This window comes from Myxine glutinosa, chromosome 1 (assembly GCF_964187855.1).
Source record: "Myxine glutinosa chromosome 1, kmMyxGlut1.1, whole genome shotgun sequence".
NCBI lineage: Eukaryota > Metazoa > Chordata > Myxini > Myxiniformes > Myxinidae > Myxine > Myxine glutinosa.
The window spans coordinates 334,165,121-334,186,312 of NC_136261.1; the positions used below are offsets into that span (position 1 = coordinate 334,165,121).

At 45.7% G+C, this 21,192-nt stretch overlaps 1 protein-coding gene across 5 annotated transcripts in view; it reads left to right on the plus strand.

The window, feature by feature from the left end:
* LOC137412267 (USP6 N-terminal-like protein) overlaps positions 1–21,192 on the plus strand; it is a 1,021,586-nt gene that overhangs the window by 26,576 nt on the left and 973,818 nt on the right. For 3 of the 5 annotated variants that reach the window (XM_078769786.1, XM_078769787.1, XM_068097523.2), the window contains exons 4-5: positions 3,580–3,659; positions 10,923–10,962. In XM_078769786.1, the coding sequence (XP_078625912.1) occupies positions 3,580–3,659; positions 10,923–10,962 (120 nt within the window). Of the gene's footprint in view, positions 1–3,579; positions 3,660–10,922; positions 10,963–16,272; positions 17,049–18,298; positions 18,502–21,192 lie in introns of those variants that run through there. The other 2 variants (XM_068097529.2, XM_068097537.2) reach the window with 2 other exon arrangements.

Genomic DNA, 21,192 nt, shown 5'->3' on the forward strand with positions numbered 1-21,192 from the left:
AGAGGTTGCGCACAAACGCAATATATAGTTGGCAGAGATTGGCATACGATGTGGACTTGGCCCAGGACTGGTGCTGTAACAGGGCGCCTCCATCGATGACAGAGGTAACACGGATGGGCAACTCCTTTATAACACATGCTGGTACCTTCTTGACTAACCCATTGACTAACCCAGAGTTACAATGTTAGGCTGTTGCGTAATTGTAGTTATGGACACCTTGTCCCCATAATAATTCACCAGCTCCCGTTTCAGCTGAGCTGTCGTGTACAATTCATCATCGCTCAGCCCACTTCTTATTTTCATAATGGAATGTAAATTATCTAATGTAATAGTCTCATCATCATTCTCTTCTAAGTATGCAATGGCAATCTCATGCTGCCATCTTGGACATACTCTTTGGTCGTCCAGGTTTCTGTTTCTTCGGTGGAGCGGCCTCCTGTTTAGTGTATGCTGCAGGAATTATTCCTCCCTAAGCAAAAGCGTGTTTCACATTCATGGTGATAGATAGCTTCCTCAGCCGGCAGGTCAAGTATATGCACAATACGTGAATGCACCATCCTGGCCCAGTCATCGTGTCTCTGGGCACATTGTGATGCAATGTTTTTCTGGAAGTCGAGCGTCATCACATGGCTGAACTGAAGTACACGTCTATCTGGATGTTTGTATGCAGCATCCTGGTCAACAGAAATACCACACAGAAAACAGTCAGTTTTGAAAGTGAATGATGTAATATGTGATCGAAGTGTTTTCTGAGCTGTATCTGTAGATGCACTACGTGTTTGATCTGCCTTGATTGCTTTTGGATTAATATGCTTACTTCGACACTCTTTGTGTACAACAAGACAGCAGTTTTCAGTGTATATGATGTCTGGAACATCTAATTTGCGCAGTCTATTGGCATTAGTAATACCAATACAGCCTTTTTCTGTCAACTTCCCCCAAGCCCCCTCCCCCAAGCCCTCCCCCTTCCACATTTCTCCCGATGTCCCTGCCCTCAAATGTTGTGTTTGTGTCCTTCGCCCTCTCTCCCCATCTTGTCTACCGCTCCCCTTATTTTTTGTATTTTATGTGTCGGTTTGACTTTTGTGTGATTAATGTTGGCTCTTTCACGAGCCTCGATCTTGTATACAAAAAAACAAAAACAAAAAACAAACAAAAAAAACTTTGCATAATCCTGAGGCTTGTCCAGGTTAATTGCCTCCAGGCACAGCACACAGGTAGCCATCTCTTTCTTGTCTACAGTTGACGCAATCAGTTGAGATCAGTCACCTGAAAATAAGTAAACAGATGTTTCATGATTAATATTAATAAAATTATAAATAATTTCATATTTTCTATATAATTTAAATATATTAATTTATAATTAATAAATAATTTTAGCCATTATTAGGCAAACATTTTGTATTTGATTAAAATTTTTATTTCTTTTTCAACAGTCTACAATCTCTATGTTATCATATCAATCAGCACATATAAACAATACTTTCCAATGCATTTATCTTTTCAGGCTGATATAAATAGACGAATCATACATGTTTTTATCTTGATCAATTCCATATTTATGACATTTTTCCACTTTGGTTAATTTTGATGGCGGCCATTTTGGATTTGGCCTATTTTCAGGTAGTTCCCCATGTCATATTTTGGTAAACTTTATTTTTTATTTTTAACGTAGAGGTATCAAAGAGGTGAAAGCCATCGAGAAACCTTTTGTTCAAATTTTGTTGAACATGCAGTAATAATTGTTGTTTAACGACTGGACTAATAGGTAGTCTGGTCATACAATGGGATGCATGCAACCCAGAGCAATACACCGTTGTGTGCTTATGATGATGTTCTGCTGCAGATTTACGAGTATATGAATTAACTTCCCTGGTGCTAAACAGATGTTGCTAATTTTGTGTAGGAACAGCAATGGCTATTGCATTTAAACTCGTTGTTATATTATAGCAATGGAGATCAGGTGTTCCTGCTGCTTTTATGGCAATGCGTTATGTATTGAAGAGGAGCTCGGCACTCACGATTCATTGCACGGCTTCTTTAAACTCGATTAATTATTTATTGCATCGTCTTTGTTCTAAACATAAAGGTCGGCTAATGATAGAACCTGGCCACTTGTAGGGAAAACATTGCATAAAGAGCGATACATTTGTCCGTTAATTCTGAGTGTCCAAGGGCCTCGACTGGGAAACCTAAAAACACCGTCAAAATGAATTCCAACTGAAGAAGGCGCAAGAGCAGAGTTGGAACTTCTAATGTTTTTGCCTGAGCTGTTTGGCTTCCGGATCATCTTTAACGAAAACAAACATCATTCAAAACATCAGGCTGTGGCTTTATCTACGGCAAACTCATTGCTCCATATGAACAGCAGAGTGTAAATGTAGCAATGGCACATAGTTGATCATGACGTTCTCTCTCTTGAACATGAGCTTTGCAGTAAGCCCACTGGCTCGTAATCGATCAAGTATTGACAACAGCAATCTTATTTTATTTTTTCACTCTGTCCAGCAGTCAACCATTATTAGTCCCCTACCGGTGTACACCGGAGGGGACTATAGGTTTGCATGCCGTCCCTCCGTCTGTCCATCTGTCAGTCCGTCAGTCCGTCACGCAAAGAACAGTTTTCCGGACTTTTTTTTTCCTAAACCCTTAATGCTAATGATTTCAAACTTGGCACTAAGTTACAGATCAAGTTCGAACTTCACGACGTTTCGATCATTTTTGACAAAGCTATGGCACTTTGAACTTTGGGAATTTCCCCAACAGTTTTCCGGACTATAATTTGGAGTGCGGTAAGTCAAAGCTGTTAATATTCCTTGTTTTAACTCCAATTTACATTCTGTTTCCACTTTTATTGAGAAGTAGGGGTCTGTGCAACCATTCATAAACTTTATTTGGTGCAAATTGGATAATTTTTAGCCGAGGTACCTCAGACCGTGAGTTGGTAATTATATAATTCACACAGTGCAATACGTGTAATTTCCCCAACAGTTTTCCGGACGACAGACTGCCGGTAGGGGACATGTATTGCAGCGCAATACTCAATGCTTGTTTTTATTTGATTTGAATGCGAGTTGTAAAATTATACCGATAGTAGGGAGTCAGGCATATTCTTTCTGTTTGTTGTTGCCGCTTTCACTCTTCTCCCACCTTTGCCTCTGTTCAGGTGTGTATACAACTCAAAGAGATCGTTCTCTTACTGCTGTCTGCTGCTTTTTATGTTGTTGAAATTTTAGCTGTACTAATTCATTCCTGCTCAATCTTCTGGACCCTCTCCAAGGGTGCAGCTTGGGGGAGAGGGCGAGTGGGTGAGGGAGTGGAGCATTGTTTTTTTATTTTAAAAAAAATCAGGTACTCATAATTCTTGTCCCATTTGGCTTTTGTTAAAACTGTGAAAACATCTGGCTGAAGGGCACGTCACAAAACGTATAATCAATTTTCCGTGTAGGAGCAATATAATAAGCTGGCTGAGCTGAAACCCTCCCCTACAACCTCCCTGAAAAGCAAACTTCACTCCCTAATTTGAGAAGGAAATAACAAGAAAATTTTTAAATGGCATCTGCATGTGTGTGTTGTTAGGGACCCGATGAACTTGATGAAGACTCTGAAAGCAACCTTTATGAACTCTATCAACATATTGATCGTTTTGGATTTGTACAGTAAGTAGCACCTTCTCTCATGCTTTGACACATGATATCATATTCTGCTATAATAATCTATACACAATACCCATCCACGGAGGTTCCACTTTTTTGGCTCCAATATTCGATAAAAGTAAAAACACCCGTCCTCAGTGATGGGAAAAGCAAGCAAAAGTACGCGCGTCCTGAGTGATGCGAAAAGTTTAAGTTAATCTATCAACTTAAAGTATTTCATGGACTTGGTTTCACTCAGAGCCAAAACTCACCGTGAAATGACCGTGCAACACCGGGTGCGCAGGTTTAATTTGTCTAAAAATAATGTAGAATATCCTTCTTACGAAATAAAATTTGGTGGCAACACTATTCATGCCTATTCTCCCATCATTACAAAAGTAAATGTTGAACATTTTAAATGCACCATGGGAAGTGGCCGCCATAAACGGGAGACAGACTAACACATGGACATACACCATTGTTAGCAATACAGTCAACCCTCGTTATTCCGATCCCGTTGAATCCGGAAATCACGCGATCCGACCAAAAAATCCATGGAACAGATTTTCACCATTCATTTTATCCCTCTAATCCACAAAATCGTTTATCCAACAATCTCGCTAATCTTACATTGGGTGCTGGGAACAAAGTAGGCCGGATTAACGAGGTTGACTGTATCTATCTATAATTCCAGTAATCTCTGTGTGTTTGTTTGTACGTTTGTACGTTTGTACGTTTGTTTGTTTGTCTGTGACCGCTGTTTCTCGACAACCACGGGTCCGATATACTTGCAACTTGCCAGGTATATTGCTGGGGACCCGAGGATGTGCCTTTTCAAGGTTTGAAATTAATCGGACAAGTACTTACCGAGCTATGGCGATTTAGCCGTTCGCCGTTCGCTTTGGCGTTGCGAATGGACCAAACCATTGCATGTAAATAGAGGGGGGGGTTCTGTGGTCGTTGCGAATGGACCAAACCATTCATGTAAATAGAGGGGGGGGGGGGGGGGGGTTCTGTGGTCGTTACTGCCACGTGGTTTCAAAGTTTTTTTTTGTTGTTGTTGTTTGCACGCATGTTTTTTTGCACCCACGTACGGGCACGCCCTAGGATGTTTACACACACACACCCCTACACAAATTTTTTTTTTTTTTTTTTTTGGCAAGGAACGGGCACCCACGTACGGGCACGTCCTAGCTTATATATAGTACGGGCATGCCCTAGTATCTATAATAGTATCATCCGGATCTTCAATAATCATCCGGATCTTCACCACAATCGAATCATTTCATCCTTGACACATACACTACCTCTCCACCAAATTTCATCCAAATCCACCCACAACCTTTTGAGATATCCTGTTCACATAGAGACAAAGAGACAGACAGGGTGAAAATATAACCTCCATCCACCTTCGGTGGCAGATGTAACTATACCATTTTGCCTGGGAAGGCTTATTACTTGCTTCCTTAGGTGCTAGAAGGCCTATAATGTTCACCTTGTCATAATACCTCCAGATAGTTACTTTTGGCTCAGCCTGTATAATGTGTGACTACCCATAACCTTAAGGGTACCTTGAGAAGAAATACAATATGTTCAGGTGCAGAAAAACTGGCCTGTTGGATGCAGAAGAATCAGTTCACAAATGTTTAGAGTAAGTTGCATTTTTGTTCACATGTTGAACATTTTAATGTCACTGTACTCTTTGGCTGCTACGAAATAGGATGCTTTGGCAATAGTCAGCTCAATCTGTCTAGCCAAATGCAACAGATGATAGTGAAGGCTGTGATGTTGGCAGGCAAAGGCAAATCCTGAGGTTCCAGAAGCTTTGCTCATCAAGGGGCAAGGTGGAATGCTTGCCAGGCTAGCCTGTGAGCACCATAGAAGACCAGTCCTATATTAAGATTTTGTATGCACCAGCATAGACAATGCACGAGAGCAGCAGCACATACCATTCTTGCTCTTCGTGAACAAGCATTGGAGGATGAAGATTGTGCTAGAGCTGTGCATCCGGATGAGAATGAAGAACTCGTCTTGCTGTTCAAGGCTCGTGTTGAACTGCATCGGCATACAGGTAGAGCAATGGATGAAATGAACAAAATATTGATTGAGGTATGTTAACCACCAATGGAAGCGAGGAAATCAAAGCTGGTGTTTCAGGCATTAACCCTTTGTTGGAGCAAAAAGGGGGTTGGGGGTTGGTGGGTGGGGAGGGGAATAAAAAAAACCATACCTTTTTTGTTCCAATGAGGAGTTAATGCCTGGAACATCAGCCTTCTTCTTGCTTCCCGTGGTGGTTAGCTTACGTCCTGTTTATTTTATCCGTCATGCACCAATAACTTGAAGTATACAACTGAGTTAAGAAGACCTCAGCAGATGAAGATGCTGTGACAAAGAGTTCAACCAGAGTTGACATTTTGGAGCGCAAAGCCAAATCTATCTGGATCCGTACCTTTTTTCCTCTGTCAGATGGCCAAGAGGGCAAGGGGTCTAGTTGCTTCTGTTCCAATAAGGTGATGATTCTTTTGTTTGACCTGACATCATATCAATCATATAACTATTCCTTTCACAATGTGAGGTGCATAGGTGCTGCCGAGGCAGTTTCATTGGCTAAGGAGTAAAATCCTGGACGGGTCGCCACTCCGACGCAGGATACTCAGATGGCTTGTTATCCCAATAAGCTGGTACTCATTTCCTGACCTCGGAAGGATGACAGGTTGTCAACCCACCTGGTGTTATTTCAATGTCTCGGCAGGGACTCAAACTCAAGACCCTAATATCTTAAGCCAGCCACCTTAACTGTTAAGCCAACACCAGGCCTATATAAATCTAAAGGTGGGCGCGATTCGGAAAATTTTAAGTCCGCTTACCGCTTATCCGCTCCGCCAGCCCGTGTAGTCCGATTCGCTTATCCGCTTCAGCGGCCGAAAATCTTAGTCCGCTTACCGGTTATCCGCTTATCCGCTTCGATTCGATTTTTTAAAAGCGCTTCGACGTTTTTAAAGCGATTTTTGACGTTTCTAAAGGGAATTTAATGCTTTTTAAGCCTAAATAGCCATTTCTAACTACTACAAAGACAAACAAAGCTTTTAAGATCAAAAATATACATTTTTATTTAAATAAAATGTATTCAAAATTTATTGAAATAAAGTTTTCCACTCGACTCTACTCTACTCTACAGTTAATTTAAATATAATTTTAATATATGCAAGTTACATTAAAGAAAAATCAATTTGCCCGTCCTTTCTTTGACAAGAGAGTCTACTAGTCAACAGACTAGCAGTCTGTTGACTAGTCCTCGTCTTCCTCCTCCACCTCGTGGGCCTTCTTGAGGATTTGGAGGTTGCCCTTCATGAAGACGAGGGCCTCGAAGTTCGGTGCAGCCAGGGCCGACCTCTTAGGCCTGAGGATGTCCGACCCGTAGCTGAACACGCGCTCGACCGAGGCAGAGCTCGGGAGCGGCGTGTTATGCCTGAGAAATAGAGTTACCCAAGCATCACGGAACTCGAGCGGGAAGAGATTGGGCGAGAGCCCCGGGTTCCCCCTCAGCGGCTTCCTCGACCAGTTGTTGACCTCTTCCCTGATCTTCTCCTCGAGGTTCTCCTCCTGCTGCCCCTCCTCCATGGCGAACAGGTAGTCCGTACTGCTCGAGCCGGGCTGGGGTCCCTGCTGGGGGGCAGGGCCCAGGTGCTCGTCAGGCAGGACGAGGGCGAGCAGGTCCCTGATGAGCTTGTCCCTCACCAGGTCGCAGATGGCGTCGTTGTTCTGCCTCCTGCAGATGGCCCTGACCGTGGCGAGCTTGTGCTGGGGGTGCAGCGCCGTGGCCATCAAAAGGTCCATGTCCACGAAGAGGTGGCTGAACCTGAAGTAAAAGAAAAGTTATAAAACAAATGTCAAATAATTTCAGATTTGTAAATTGAAAAATTAAATGTCATTCAACTGATTTTAATTCATTTCAAATGAATCATTAGACCGGCAAGGATTTTTTAATCATTTAATAATAATATAATATAAGAAGAAAGAAGCACTTATTAATTTTCAACTCGTTGCGATAAAATATAATAATAATATAAGAACTAACCTGCCGTCAAAGCCCTTTGTTCCCTTCCTGCCGCAGGACGTTGTGCTGGGCATCGTGGTACCTCTGGTAGTGCACCTTCAAGTTTGAACTTGATCCGGGCTGGGCTTTGAGTGTCTTTGAGCACTTGGTGCACGTGGCCTTGCTGTCCATGACCTTGAAGAAGGGGGCGATGTGCCTCCACTTCTGGCTGAGGCTGGAATTGTCTGTGTCCATTGTCACGTTGATCTCAGCCGACTCGATTGAGTCCAGCGACATCCTGCTCTCGCTGCGCGCGAGCTGAGGGGTCAGGGCGCAGATCTCCTGACTGTCCTCCACGTCCCCCATCATGTTGACCGCCGGGTTGTGGATGTCGCTGTGCTGGGACTGCTGGTTTGCGTCGCTCGTGTGCCTGTCCCTGGCACTGCCGCTGGGCTGGAGAGTCAGAAATCTCTCCATCTTGACGTTATTGCCGCTCTAGCGTCCAATAAAATATTCAGTTTTCACTTATTATTCACTTAAATAAATATTCACAATTCTAGAGTAACGGCTCAGGCTAACAGCTGATTTGGCGAATCGCGATGCGCTTTAATTTTTCGGTAGTCCGCTTACGCTTATCCGCTTCGGTTTCCGGGGGTTGTTCCGATTCGCTTATCCGCTTCGAAAACGTTAGTCCGCTGCAGCGGATAAGCGGATAAGCGGACTTTCGAAGCGGACCGCCCACCTTTGTATAAAAATAAATCCTATACTCTGAATTGAATATTAAACAAAGAGATAGACATCCGTGCATCTGAACTTTTAAAAAAATCACAAAAATCCAGGACAGTAGTCCCATTGAAATTAGCACTCGACATGACAAATCTTTCAGTTGAATCGCACTGTCAGTGAATTAGTCCTGCTAAGTTGAATTCGATAAGATAATCTGTGTTAGGAAAATATCATTTGGCTGGATTTGTTCAAATAACATTCACGATTTCTGTCCATTCGGCTTTTGTTCTGAACATATCCCACTGTGCTCATTGCAAGCCTACCTTTCTGATTTGCCTTTATTACCTTGATTGCTTTCTGCTACGTAATAAATTCCATGAGCTACAATCTGCTCAATGGTGTTTGTGGTTAACGTGCAGGTTTCTCACTGTGTTCCTGATTCTAGTGGGTACTATAGTGGCCCACCATAGCCACATTCAGATGAATCTCTAACTCCAGTCTTTTTTACGAGTAAACAGATTGCATTTCACATTACTGTGAAATAAATATATCACTTTAATGCCTCCAGTCGGAGAAACATGCTGACTGTGGCCTGACTATTAATTTGGAAATCGGACAGCTTGTTTCCTAAAAATGAGGCAATTTGTTGACCAGCTAGCAACAACAACAACAACAGGCATTTTAAGGCCATTTTCCCTGCTGGAGCGGGGGTTAGCTTTGCGGGCCCCATGACAATCTTCTCCATTTTGCCATATTTTCTGCATCTCTCCTAGTTAACCCCCTTGCCCGCATTTCATCTTCCACCACTTTTAGTCAAGTCTTTCTCGGTCTTCCCCGTCCTCTACCTCCTTCTACATTCATTTCCATCACTCTTCTCAACCAGTCACTTTCATGCTTCCTCAACACATTACCAAACCATCTCAACCTGTTTCTCTTCACAACATCAATCACAGGCTCTATTCCCATCATCTTTCGCAATTCATCATTTGTCTTCCTCTCTCTCAGCGATACTCCACACATCCACTGAACCATTCGCATTTCCACCCTTTCCAGCCTTCGTTGCTGCTCCACATTCATTACCCATGTCTCGCTCCCATAAATCGTAACACTTCTCACACATGCAGCATACACCTTTCCCTTCAGCTTCAACGACACTCCCCTCCTCGTCAGCACGCCACTCAGTTCCCGAAACTTCTTCCATGCACATCTCACTCCAGCAACCGTTGCCGAGTCTGATCCACCTTCTCCATTCAGTATGTCTCCGAGGTAGCAAAATGTTTTCACACCTTCCAGCTTCACGCCGTCTCCAAGATCCAACTCAACATTTCCTCCATCTGCAGCTCCCTCTGTGCACACCTTACACTTGAATGTAGCTGCCACACTGGTTAATGACCCTCTCAGACCACTACATTTTTGATAAACCCACTCAGCGCACATTGTACATTGAATGGAATTCACTCCGACACCCTTCCTGCACACAGCACATGGCCACTTCCCAGTTCTTTCCACCTCCCACATGCTTTACCACTTGCCATCACCTTCGTTTTTCCGATATTCACCATCAGACTTGTTCGTCTTCTCCTTCAGTCCATCTATACTTTCCGCAATCAACACCAGCTGGCGTTGACCAGCACCACTTGTCAACAGCACAACAGCACCACTTGACCAGCACCACCAGCACTACCACCAACACTACTTGTTGACCAGCTAGCGTCAGACAATATTGGCACCTAGAGTTTTGTCAACTTAAACTAGAATTCTGAATTTGCTTCATCAATATGCTCACAAATGTGTTTGCTCAAGATAATAATCGATCTCCTTAAAAGTTTTTTTTGCACGTAAGGCTTCCTACCCTCCACAGGATAGGAAGTCCAGACGGAGCTTTAAACAGACCACCAGACATTTGCCATTCTTGCTACAGTCATTCATTACAGTCATCCTATCATTCACAGCAGACATGTTGGACATGTCAGATTGGTACAGCACTATCGGAGTAGAGCTTGACGATGATGATTCTTCGAGACAACTGGTCTAATAACTACTCTCCTTATGCAGTGCGACGCTGAGCACTCTAATCTGAAGCATGCTGCCACCTATCATGGATATGACATTGGATTTTTGCAATTGGGTGTTCAAAAACCACATTTAATATTTCTTGAAGGAGGAAGCCTTTTCTCCTATACCATGTTTACGTTCGGAATTTCCTGAATGAATAGAGCTTTTCGGGGCCTAGGGTTCGGGAAAGTGTTCCATCTTACTGTATTTGGTGATTTCATAGCTTCAGTATGTTTTGCTTATTTCTTTAAGATTTAACCTAAGATCGCCATGCGCTTTAATATTTGTTTATGGTGTCATTTCCACATGATCTTGATAAAATATTTTGAACACTTGCATCGTATTTAATGTATTGTGTGGTTGTTGAACAATCAACATACAGTATAAGGAAAAAAATGGTTAATTCTAAATGTTTGCAAAACTTTCTAACATTAATGGCCATGCATCGTACATCTTGTCTGTGCTTGCAGTGCTGATGAGACAACATTGTTGGATGGTGATGCTGAAAAGGTAAGAATGGCTGTGTCCACCTCCAATGTAGAATATTTTCCAATGAGATTGCGCATTGGCTCATGGATGCGTGCGGATACATGCACACACACACAAACACGCACACAGACACACAGACACACACCGGCACAGACACATTGTTGTGGATATGAGAATGGTGTTTTTTTTATTGTGTTTTTTTTTATTGTATAGTACATTGTAAAAATATCGCCCTCCTTCCTCCAGTTGTGTATAAAGGTCAAAGTGCGTCCCGTAATTAGGTCATAAACAATCACGGTTAGCCAATCATAGATTTCCTCCTTGTTGGTAGTTATTTCCCTATTCTGTGTATTAGGCTAAGGATTTGTCTTCCATTAATTAATACTCCATTGCACCGAATTCAGACAAGGTAGATTCCCTGCACATTCCCCTTTCCTCAATTGCCAACTGGATTGAGCGGTTCGCTGAATTCTGCTGCAGCTGTGGGTTGTTGTTTTCGCTCCAAGACTCCATTAGCCACGAGGTCGTCTCGGAGCCAAAGGTGGGAGGAGTCGGCCCAGCGCCGGGGACAAGGCGTGGTCTAGCCAACGCCCCCTCTAAGGGCGGGGTCGGTGAGCCCTCGCGACCAATCAGGGCCGAGGCGAGCTCACCGATGGGCGTGTCCTAGCGGCCGGCGGTTTGATCGCCGGGGGGCGATAAAATGTGTGTGCGCATGCGTCAGAACGGTGGTTGTAGGTGGTGAGGAGTTGGTTGGTGGTTGGTGGCTAAAAGTACAGTTGTTGTTGAAGGAGGAAGGGTTGATGAAGAAAGAGAGTGGCGTTGGAGGAGGACGAGTTGAGTGTGGCGTTAAGTGGCATTAAAGTGGAGCTGAAGAGCCCGGAGTCCAGCACGAAGCGCCCATCCGCTCGCGGTGAACAATACGCGCCGCTGCACACGAAGGCTTTCCCGCCAAGAACGCGAGTCGACTCCTGGAGCGGGACCTCGACGCCTGCAGTGGCCTGGGCCTTCCCATTCCTCCTTCCAGCCAATCCACTCTGCAATTCCCCGTGTGAGTCTGTCTTTGTTTGTTCTGTCCCTGGGTTAATTATGACTGTAATAGATAAGCTAGAATTTTCACTGTGTCCTTCTGGTCCGTCCCTCTTTCTGCTTTATTTTCTTATTCTTCCTCCTCCTTGGTTTCTTTGGTCCTGTAAATAGTAATAAATAATAATCGTATTTAAAACCTTTTTTTTGTCTTCTTCTTCTTCACATCCGCGTCGTCTTTGTCTTTTCCAAATTGAATATCTGTGGCACGATTTGGCCAACGTTCAGAATCGGGTCTAGTCATTGTTAACGGTTCGGGCCGCGGCGCCATCCGCTCGGCAAATTAACATCTTAGCCGCGGTCCGTAACAATTGGTGTCTGGGAGTGAGATTCGAGGCCCGAACCAAATTTTGTATAACATCAAAAAAAAAATTGGGTCGAAATTACGAGTGGCCGAAAAATTTTTTAACATCCCAAATTGAGTCGTGCCATGGACAATCAAGGCGATCGGATGCAGGTGGGTGAGCTAGAAGAGGGGTTAGGGGTAACCCAGGACCACAGGGAAGAAATGGAGGAGAGCAATGAGGAGGTGGTTGAGGGAGTATCAGGCGCACAAAATGGCGCCCTCGCGCACGTAGTTGCAGAGGCACAAAATGGCGGCGCTGCGGCAGCCGAGACCGCAGCGCTGGGGAAATTGGACCTCTTCGCGGCGCAGATGATGGGGTATATGAAAAAAATGGGTGAGCAAATGAGGGACGAAGCGAGGGCTAATAGTGAGCGAATGAGGGACGAAGCGAGGGCTGATAGTGAGCGATTGAGGGGCCAAATGAGGGACGAAGCGAGGGGTACTAGTGAGCAATTAAGAGACGGGTTAAACAATATGGGAAATAAATTTGAGGGTTTAGACAAGAAATTTGAGGGGTTAGACAATGGGATAAAAGAGGTAAAGAATGGGTTAACGGGGCTAGAAGATAGGATGGAAGACAAATTGCGGGCAATAGGGGAGCAATCCGCCCGGGAAATTAAACAAATGGGAGAGCAGATAGAGGAGGTGAAAATCGGGTTAGACGCTAAATTGGATGCTCAGAGGAATGAATTGGAACAGATGAGGGTGGCATCTACCAAAGAGATGGGAGAAATGGGAGAGGAGATCAGATGAGGTGTAAGCGAGGAGGTCTCGGGGGTACGCGAGGAGGTAAAGCAAGGTGAGAAGCATATGGAGAAAGAGGTGAGGAATAATACGGCTAGGTTACAAGGGGGCAGAGAGGACCTGACACGGGAGGTAGAGCAGCTGACGGTGGGACAAAAAGAACTAGTGGATCAAGTAGAAAAGAACACTGCGGTACTAGGAGGGTTAAAGGCGACACAAAAAGAACTAAAAAATGACTTGATAGCGACGAAGAGGGAATGTCAGGTGGTGCGTGAGGGACTGACAACGAGGTTGGACGAGGTGACGGACGCAATGGAAATGAAGGACCGGGAGGTGAGGACGCACATAGAAACGGTCAAGGTAGCCTTAGAGGACGAAATTGAGGAGACGCACCGGGAAATAAAAGAGGTGAAGCAAAAATTAGAGGAGGTGGAAGAGGGGGTGAGTGAAATTAAGAAGAGACGGAGGGAAACTAAGAGGGAGATAAAGGAGGAGGTGATGGAATATGTACAAGGTCGGTGCTCAAATCGTGATGGTGTGCTTGCTGACCAAATAAAGAGTTTGCAGGTGGCAGAGGAGGTGTGGAGACGAGGTGCCAAGGGGAGTGGCGATATATGAGGAAATGTATATGTTGTGAGGGGAGATTCAGTCGGCTTGGGGGTTGGTTTGGACCCGGGTGTTCGTGAGAGGCCGTTGGTGAAGGGTGCGACAGGTACGGTGTGCGAAGGAGGAGGTGTGCGAGAATGTCCGACTATGGGGTGTGTGAGGAAAAAGTGCGCGCCGAGGAGTGAGTGTGCTGTCGAGAGTGAGTTGGTCGTAGGGCGTGTGCGAGGGGGCACATGGAAGCGCGTAGTGGGGAGTGTTACAGAGGATGTAACGAGAGAGTGCACACCTGTGGTGAGTGTTACGGAGGGTGTAACGGGAGAGAGTGCGCAAGAGGATGCGCGAGAAAGGTGTGTAACGGACGGGTGCATAAGGACAGAGTGCGCGGTCGAGAGTGAGGGTGAATGCGCGACCGAGTGTGGAGGTGAGAGTAGTGAGAGTGACGTGGAGCGTGAGTTGGTTGTGGCAGGTGAGAGAGGATGTACACCTGGAATGGAAGGATGCACACCTGGAATGGTAGAGCGCGTATGGGAATGCACGCTGGAGTTGGTAGTGAGGCACGTGGTTGGGTGTGCAAGTGAGAGCACACCTGTGATTGTCACAGAGGAGGTGACCGAGGAGGGGGCGCGAAGAGGTGTGTTGGTGAGGTGTGCGAACGACGAGTGTGTGCAAAGGTGTGCGGTGGTCAGGTATGTGACAACGTCTGTAAGCGGAATTTGAGTGTACCTGGGTGTGTAAGAGAAGGTGCAATGACAAATAGCATGGGAACGGCTGGATGTATGAGCAAGGAACGGGCTGCGGGGTGTAAGCATGCAAGTGGAGCATCGACGCTAACCGGGTTAGTGGTTAGAGCGACGTATAGCCGAATCGGGCCCTCGGTGCGTGCCGGGCAGCTTTGCGTGCCGCGGGGATCCGCGGGGATCGTGACCGCGGCGGTTTCGAAAGAACCGCCGTGCGGGATCCACGCCAGGCCTCGCTCTGACCGGCCGCGTCCGTGCTCCGCTATGCGGAGCGGGCGGCCCGGTAGGAAGGGTCGTCAGTGCGACCCCCTTTTGTTGAGGCGTTCCGGCAGGGCGAGATCGGGCCATTGGACGGCTCCGTGCCGAGATGGTGCGTGGGATCTCGGCCCGGTTAAGCGTCCCTCCCTGCACCGAGTGCCGGATGCATCCAGCCGCCGGCACCAAGCAACCCGCATTCATTGCTCGGCTTTGCGAAGCCGAGCTTTGGAGATGAATTGGCGCACCGAGAGGCTCTAGTGAGTAGACGTGTGATGAGGATAGTGTTTTGGACCCGAAATTGAAAAGCAAAAATTTGATGATTGGCAAAGGATTGGCAGATAGATGATTGGCGGACGATCGGTAGCGATTGGCAAATTTTTAATTAGCTGGAATTTGGTGTGCAAAATTGGTAGTGAGAGATACCCGATGTGGTGGGATGGCAACTCTGCCATCTCTCACAACGGGGGCAAAGAAGCAATAGGTTTATGGGGTTTGGCAGTGAAAACTAGCCCGGGAGGGTTAGGATATAGTGTGTAGGGACCTAGAGATTGACCATTGGTAACGGTAAGGTTTAGGTAGTGACAATGATACCGGTAGTGGGGACGCAGGTAGATTAGTTTGGATGATAATGACGTGGTATGTGCTTAGTTTAAAGGGAAGACGGGGAGCACTAAGTTAGCAGGGCAACAGGTAGTTCAGATGATGCCGTGTGTGTGGTTAAAAGGTGTGATTGCACAGGTGTGCAACTGGACAGGTGTATGGAGCAGTGTTTGAGTGAGTGATAGTGATGTGAGTTGTGCTGACCAAATGGTCCAGGAAGGAAGGAGGGTGCAGGTGGCACCAGGAGTGATTGCACAGGTGTGCAACTATAGGAGGTATGGAGAATGGTTGTGTGGAATACATGGAGTGTGGAATATATGGAGTATGGAATGGATGGTCGTGGAGTGAGTATGGTGGAAACTGTGGAGTGGAGTGGATGGTGCGAAGGTGTGGATGGGGGAAAGGAGGATGGACCCCATCACGAATACCCAGGGAGGGTAGTGTAAGTGTTAGGTAGAGGGTACAGGTAAATTGTGGTTGGATAATGGCATCTGTGGTGCGTGGTGGAAGAATGGTATTTGGATGGGTGCATTAGTGTCATGGAAATGGCTGGGCGTGTAGCCTGTTAGTGTGTGTGTAGTTGGTTGGGCACTCCACCACTGTGAGGATGTCGGCCAGGTGAGGCCGCAGGTGGGCTCTGGGAGCCGGTAGAGTTGTTGTGGATGGGGCCCGAGGATCCGGAGGACGGACCCGGGTAGCCCAGTGCAGGAGGGCACCGAGGGGTGACAGAGCCAGGAGGGGCCTTCCCCAGTTAGATAGGTTAGGGTGAGGAGCTAGGTAAGCTCGGGTGGCAACTACAGTGGTGGAGGTGTGCAGGTGGGTAGACCTGCTGGGAGAGCTACACGACTCAGCCCGGAAATTGTGCAAGGGCACCGGGAGATGAATCGGGGGAGTGACACCCCAAATTGAGAAGCACCACAGTTTGGTCAATGGGAATTGGTTTTTAGAACCCATAGTGTAAGTTGGCCAATGGATTGGCAGGGAAAGACCCCGGGTAGTGTAAAGTGTGTTAATGTCATTTAGAAGATAGTTAGGATTAAGAATCTCCTCGCACCATCTGCATCCACTCACCTGAGATGAAGTGCCTCCACACCATGCCAGGTGGTTTTTATTATTTTGATGCAAATGTTTGGAATGTGAGACGCATCATGACGTGGGTGTGACATTGTGCTGATGTTCCATCTCTTCCTCCTTATGAGGATTGATGATGAATTGGGTGATGGCAAATTTTGGTTAGAGGGATTGTGGTGACGAATTTGGTATAGGAGAGATATGGGGAGACGTGACAGTAGTGACGAATTTGTAAATGTGTAGATTGTTGTAAATATGGGGTAAGGGCAAGGGTAGAGTAGGTGACAGGGGGGGTGACATACGGTAGGGACGAGTTTTTCTCCGCTCTGTCTCCATACGCACCTTGCCTTGCATTGCCTTTATTGATGTGTACCCTTGTGACCTTACCCCTCGCTCATCTGTCTTTTCCCCCCTTGTCTCCCACATGAGGACTGTGCGCCACTGGGCGCTGAGGGGAGCGTGCGTGAGTCCGCCATTGGGCGCCCGAAACTCTCGCAACCACAGCTGTCTGCATCGATGCACCACCTTATGGACCACATGTCTGTGGCTGAGCACCACTTATGGACCCCATGGGTTGGGGCATGGCCCCTCTGCTGGAACCGGCCATGAAGGCCCGAGATCTTGCTGGCGGACCTTGGTCACAGGGCACCTATGCCCCACAGGTGAACCACACTAGTCGGCCCTGTGGGCCATAAATAAATAAAAATGGACATGTTTTGTGCTTTTTATTATGACAAATAGGCCGCCAGCAAAGAAGATGACAACATCTGGAAGAGAGCATTAGCCAGCAGAGGGAGCCGAAGAGCAAGACACCACCAAGGGTTTGTTGGTTTTTTTTTTTATTGAACTGCAATGACTGTGCACCGATTGGTGCTTGAGGGTGTTTTGGTGCGTTTTGGTTGCTTCATGGTGCGTCAATGCAGAGCAGACTGTCTCCCCCCCAAAAGAACAATCACAGGTCCTGGGTTGCGTATTGTAAATAAAATAGCGTCGTTGTAAATAATGCGCCCCCACCGTAAATGTATAGTTTGAAGACCATTCCGTAATTCGGTTAGTTGTGGGCGTGAATCTGTTTGGCAGGGTGCAATGGAGCAGTGGGACATATTTATATATGTTTTAAAACTGTCGCATTCAGGGTCAGGTTAAATGCAGAGGGAACTACACCTACGTGCCACACTAAAAGTAAAAGTAATAGGCCCAGGACGTGCCTAAGAGGAGGAGGGTGCAGTGTTGTGGATATGAGAATGGTGTTTTTTTTATTGTGTTTTTTTTATTGTATAGTACATTGTAAAAATATCGCCCTCCTTCCTCCAGTTGTGTATAAAGGTCAAAGTGCGTCCCATAATTAGGTCATAAACAATCACGGTTAGCCAATCATATATTTCCTCCTTGTTGGTATTATTTCCCTATTCTGTGTATTAGGCTAAGGATTTGTCTTCCATTAATTAATACTCCATTGCACTGAATTCAGACAAGGTAGATTCCCTGCACATTCCCCTTTCCTCAATTGCCAACTGCATTGAGCGGTTCGCTGAATTCTGCTGCAGCTGTGGGTTGTTGTTTTCGCTCCAAGACTCCATTAGCCACGAGGTCGTCTCGGAGCCAAAGGTGGGAGGAGTCGGACCAGCGCCGGGGACAAGGCGTGGTCTAGCCAACGCCCCCTCTAAGGGCGGGGTCAGTGAGCCCTCGCGACCAATCAGGGCCGAGGCGAGCTCACCCATGGGCGTGTCCTAGCGGCCGGCGGTTTGATCGCCGGGGGGCGATAAAAAGTGTGTGCGCATGCGTCAGAATGGTGGTTGTAGGTGGTGAGGAGTTGGTTGGTGGTTGGTGGCTAAAAGTACAGTTGTTGTTGAAGGAGGAATGGTTGATGAAGAAAGAGAGTGGCGTTGGAGGAGGACGAGTTGAGTGTGGCGTTAAGTGGCATTAAAGTGGAGCTGAAGAGCCCGGAGTCCAGCACGAAGCGCCCATCCGCTCGCGGTGAACAATACGCGCCGCTGCACACGAAGGCTTTCCCGCCAAGAACGAGAGTCGACTCCTGGAGCGGGACCTCGACGCCTGCAGTGGCCTGGGCCTTCCCATTCCTCCTTCCAGCCAATCCACTCTGCAATTCCCCGTGTGAGTCTGTCTTTGTTTGTTCTGTCCCTGGGTTAATTAAGACTGTAATAGATAAGCTAGAATTTTCACTGTGTCCTTCTGGTCCGTCCCTCTTTCTGCTTTATTTTCTTATTCTTCCTCCTCCTTGGTTTCTTTGGTCCTGTAAATAGTAATAAATAATAATCGTATTTAAAACCTTTTTTTTGTCTTCTTCTTCTTCTTCACATCCGCGTCGTCTTTGTCTTTTCCAAATTGAATATCTGTGGCACGATTTGGCCAACGTTCAGAATCGGGTCTAGTCGTTGTTAACGGTTCGGGCCGCGGTGCCATCCGCTCGGCAAATTAACATCTTATCCGTGGTCCGTAACAATATATATATATATATATATATATATATATATATATATATATATATATATATATATATATATATATATATATATATATATACACGCACACAGGTGGATACGTTGAGACCTGGGAGGGCTCCATATTCCACCTTCTGAAACCCACATATTATGATAACCATCAACGAACCACACTACACTCACGTACATGCACACACACACACACACACACACGCACACACACACACACGCACGCAAACACACACGCACACAAACACATACACACACACACACACACACACACACACACACACACACACACACACACACACACACATCTCGTTTTTTCATTTCTGTTCCTCACAATTCTATCCCTCTCTTTCATCACACACACACACTTAATTAATTGTACAGTATCGGTTGTTCCTAAACTTAAATAATTTAAAGGATTGTTGTAAATGATGTTAATTTTACAACATCCCATATTCAACTTTAATTAAATTGTAAACCTCAAACATAGTTTCTCCACCTAAAGCAAGAACCTTAACCCGTAAGCAACTGACTAGTTTCCCGACTGCATGGATCATAAGCTGGGCACCGTTCTTCCTCGAGGTTTCAATCCTTTCAGCCCAGGACCTCTCCAAACGGCGGATCCACAACCTCGATCATGGATCCACATCAATTGATGGTAAATCAGTGGATCCACAACCTCAGTTGCGTCCAGGCAGTCAGTCAACCCATCAACGCAACATCACTTATTCCAACTTTACTTGCAATAGGATTTAATGTGTTATCATATATTTATAACTTTCCTTACACACTCTATAATCTGATAATATCATTAAATCATTCACATCTTACCCTTAAACACATCAATCGACCAAAAGCATGACCACACCACCTACCTTTCTATTACTTTCCACACACACACACACACACACACACACACACACACACACACACACACACACACACACACACACACACACACACACACACACACACACACACACACACACACACACACACACACACACACGTGCCATCTTGGAAAAACGTTACATCTCTAAATCACCGAAACAGCTCAATGGAAAAATTGAAACAAGGCTCATTGTCAAGTACGAACTCTCCATGGGGAATCAGATATGTTAATGATGATGTCATCGGTGCCTACATTATGACATCATAATTCGACAAGTACAACGCTTGATCTGATGAGTGTGAAAAAAAACAAATTATCTGCAAATGTTACTCCGATGGACACAAAGTCTTCACCATAGGAGCACTCTTCCTGTAGATTTTTTAAATGATAATTATGACGTCATAGTTCACGTGGTACAGGCGCCATCTTGGAAAAATAAAAAACGTTGCACCTCTATATCTCCGAAACCCCTCCATGGAAAAAATTTAACCATGGTGCGTTGTTAAGTACACCCCATGGGAATAAGATATGTTAATGATGATGTCATCGGTACCTTAATTTGATGTCATAATTCGACAGTGACAATGCTTAGTTGAATCAGTTTGAAATTTATTGAGGGTGACTTGCGCAACAATTATATTAGAGAATATAAATTTATGATGTCATCGCTTACTTGGTCTGGCAGCCATATTGGATCAAATAAAAAAACCTTCAAAAACAGAGTTGGCTCACACCAAGTTGACTGTGCAGGGTAAGTATTCTGTGAATATATCTAGTGTTATGGATTCGTCACTTCCGGTGTTGTGGTTTTCATCCACTTGAAACATTTCTGGTTCTATGTATTATTATTATTATTGTTTGAGGGAAATAGCCATTATTATTGTCAAAAGGTAAAAAGGTTAATGTTAAATGAAACAGGAAACCGGATCGGGAACCGGAAGATGAAGAAGAAGAGGAGGTGAGAGAAAAAGAAAGGAGCGAAAAGTCGGACAAGAAGCTGGTTGCTTTGCGTTCTGGATCGAACGTTGTCAAGCAAGAGTCACGAGTGAACTTTGAATTTCCTGGATAGGAATTCCTGCGATAGGGGTTTTTGCTGTGACTGATCAACCTGGGTGTCAGGTTTGGCATTGGGATTCTGAAGAATCATCGCCGGGTCGTTGCGACTCGAGGACGAGCCGTCGGCCATTTTGATTTGTGCGCTTCGCACGGCAAGCAATGTATTTGCTTCGTCAGCCATTTCCACCGCTTTCAGACGTATCTGATGTGTATGTGTGTGTGTGCACCGTGGCTTTTGGAAGATTAATCTGTGGTTCGCCGACTGAGCCGTGAAAGTTCAGACCTGGAGGGCGCCTTTGGATTTCCCATTCGCCGTGAGTTTGCCTTACGCAGTGGTGCCTTTGGATTTCCCATTCGCCTTGAGTTTGCTTTACGCAGTTTTGGACC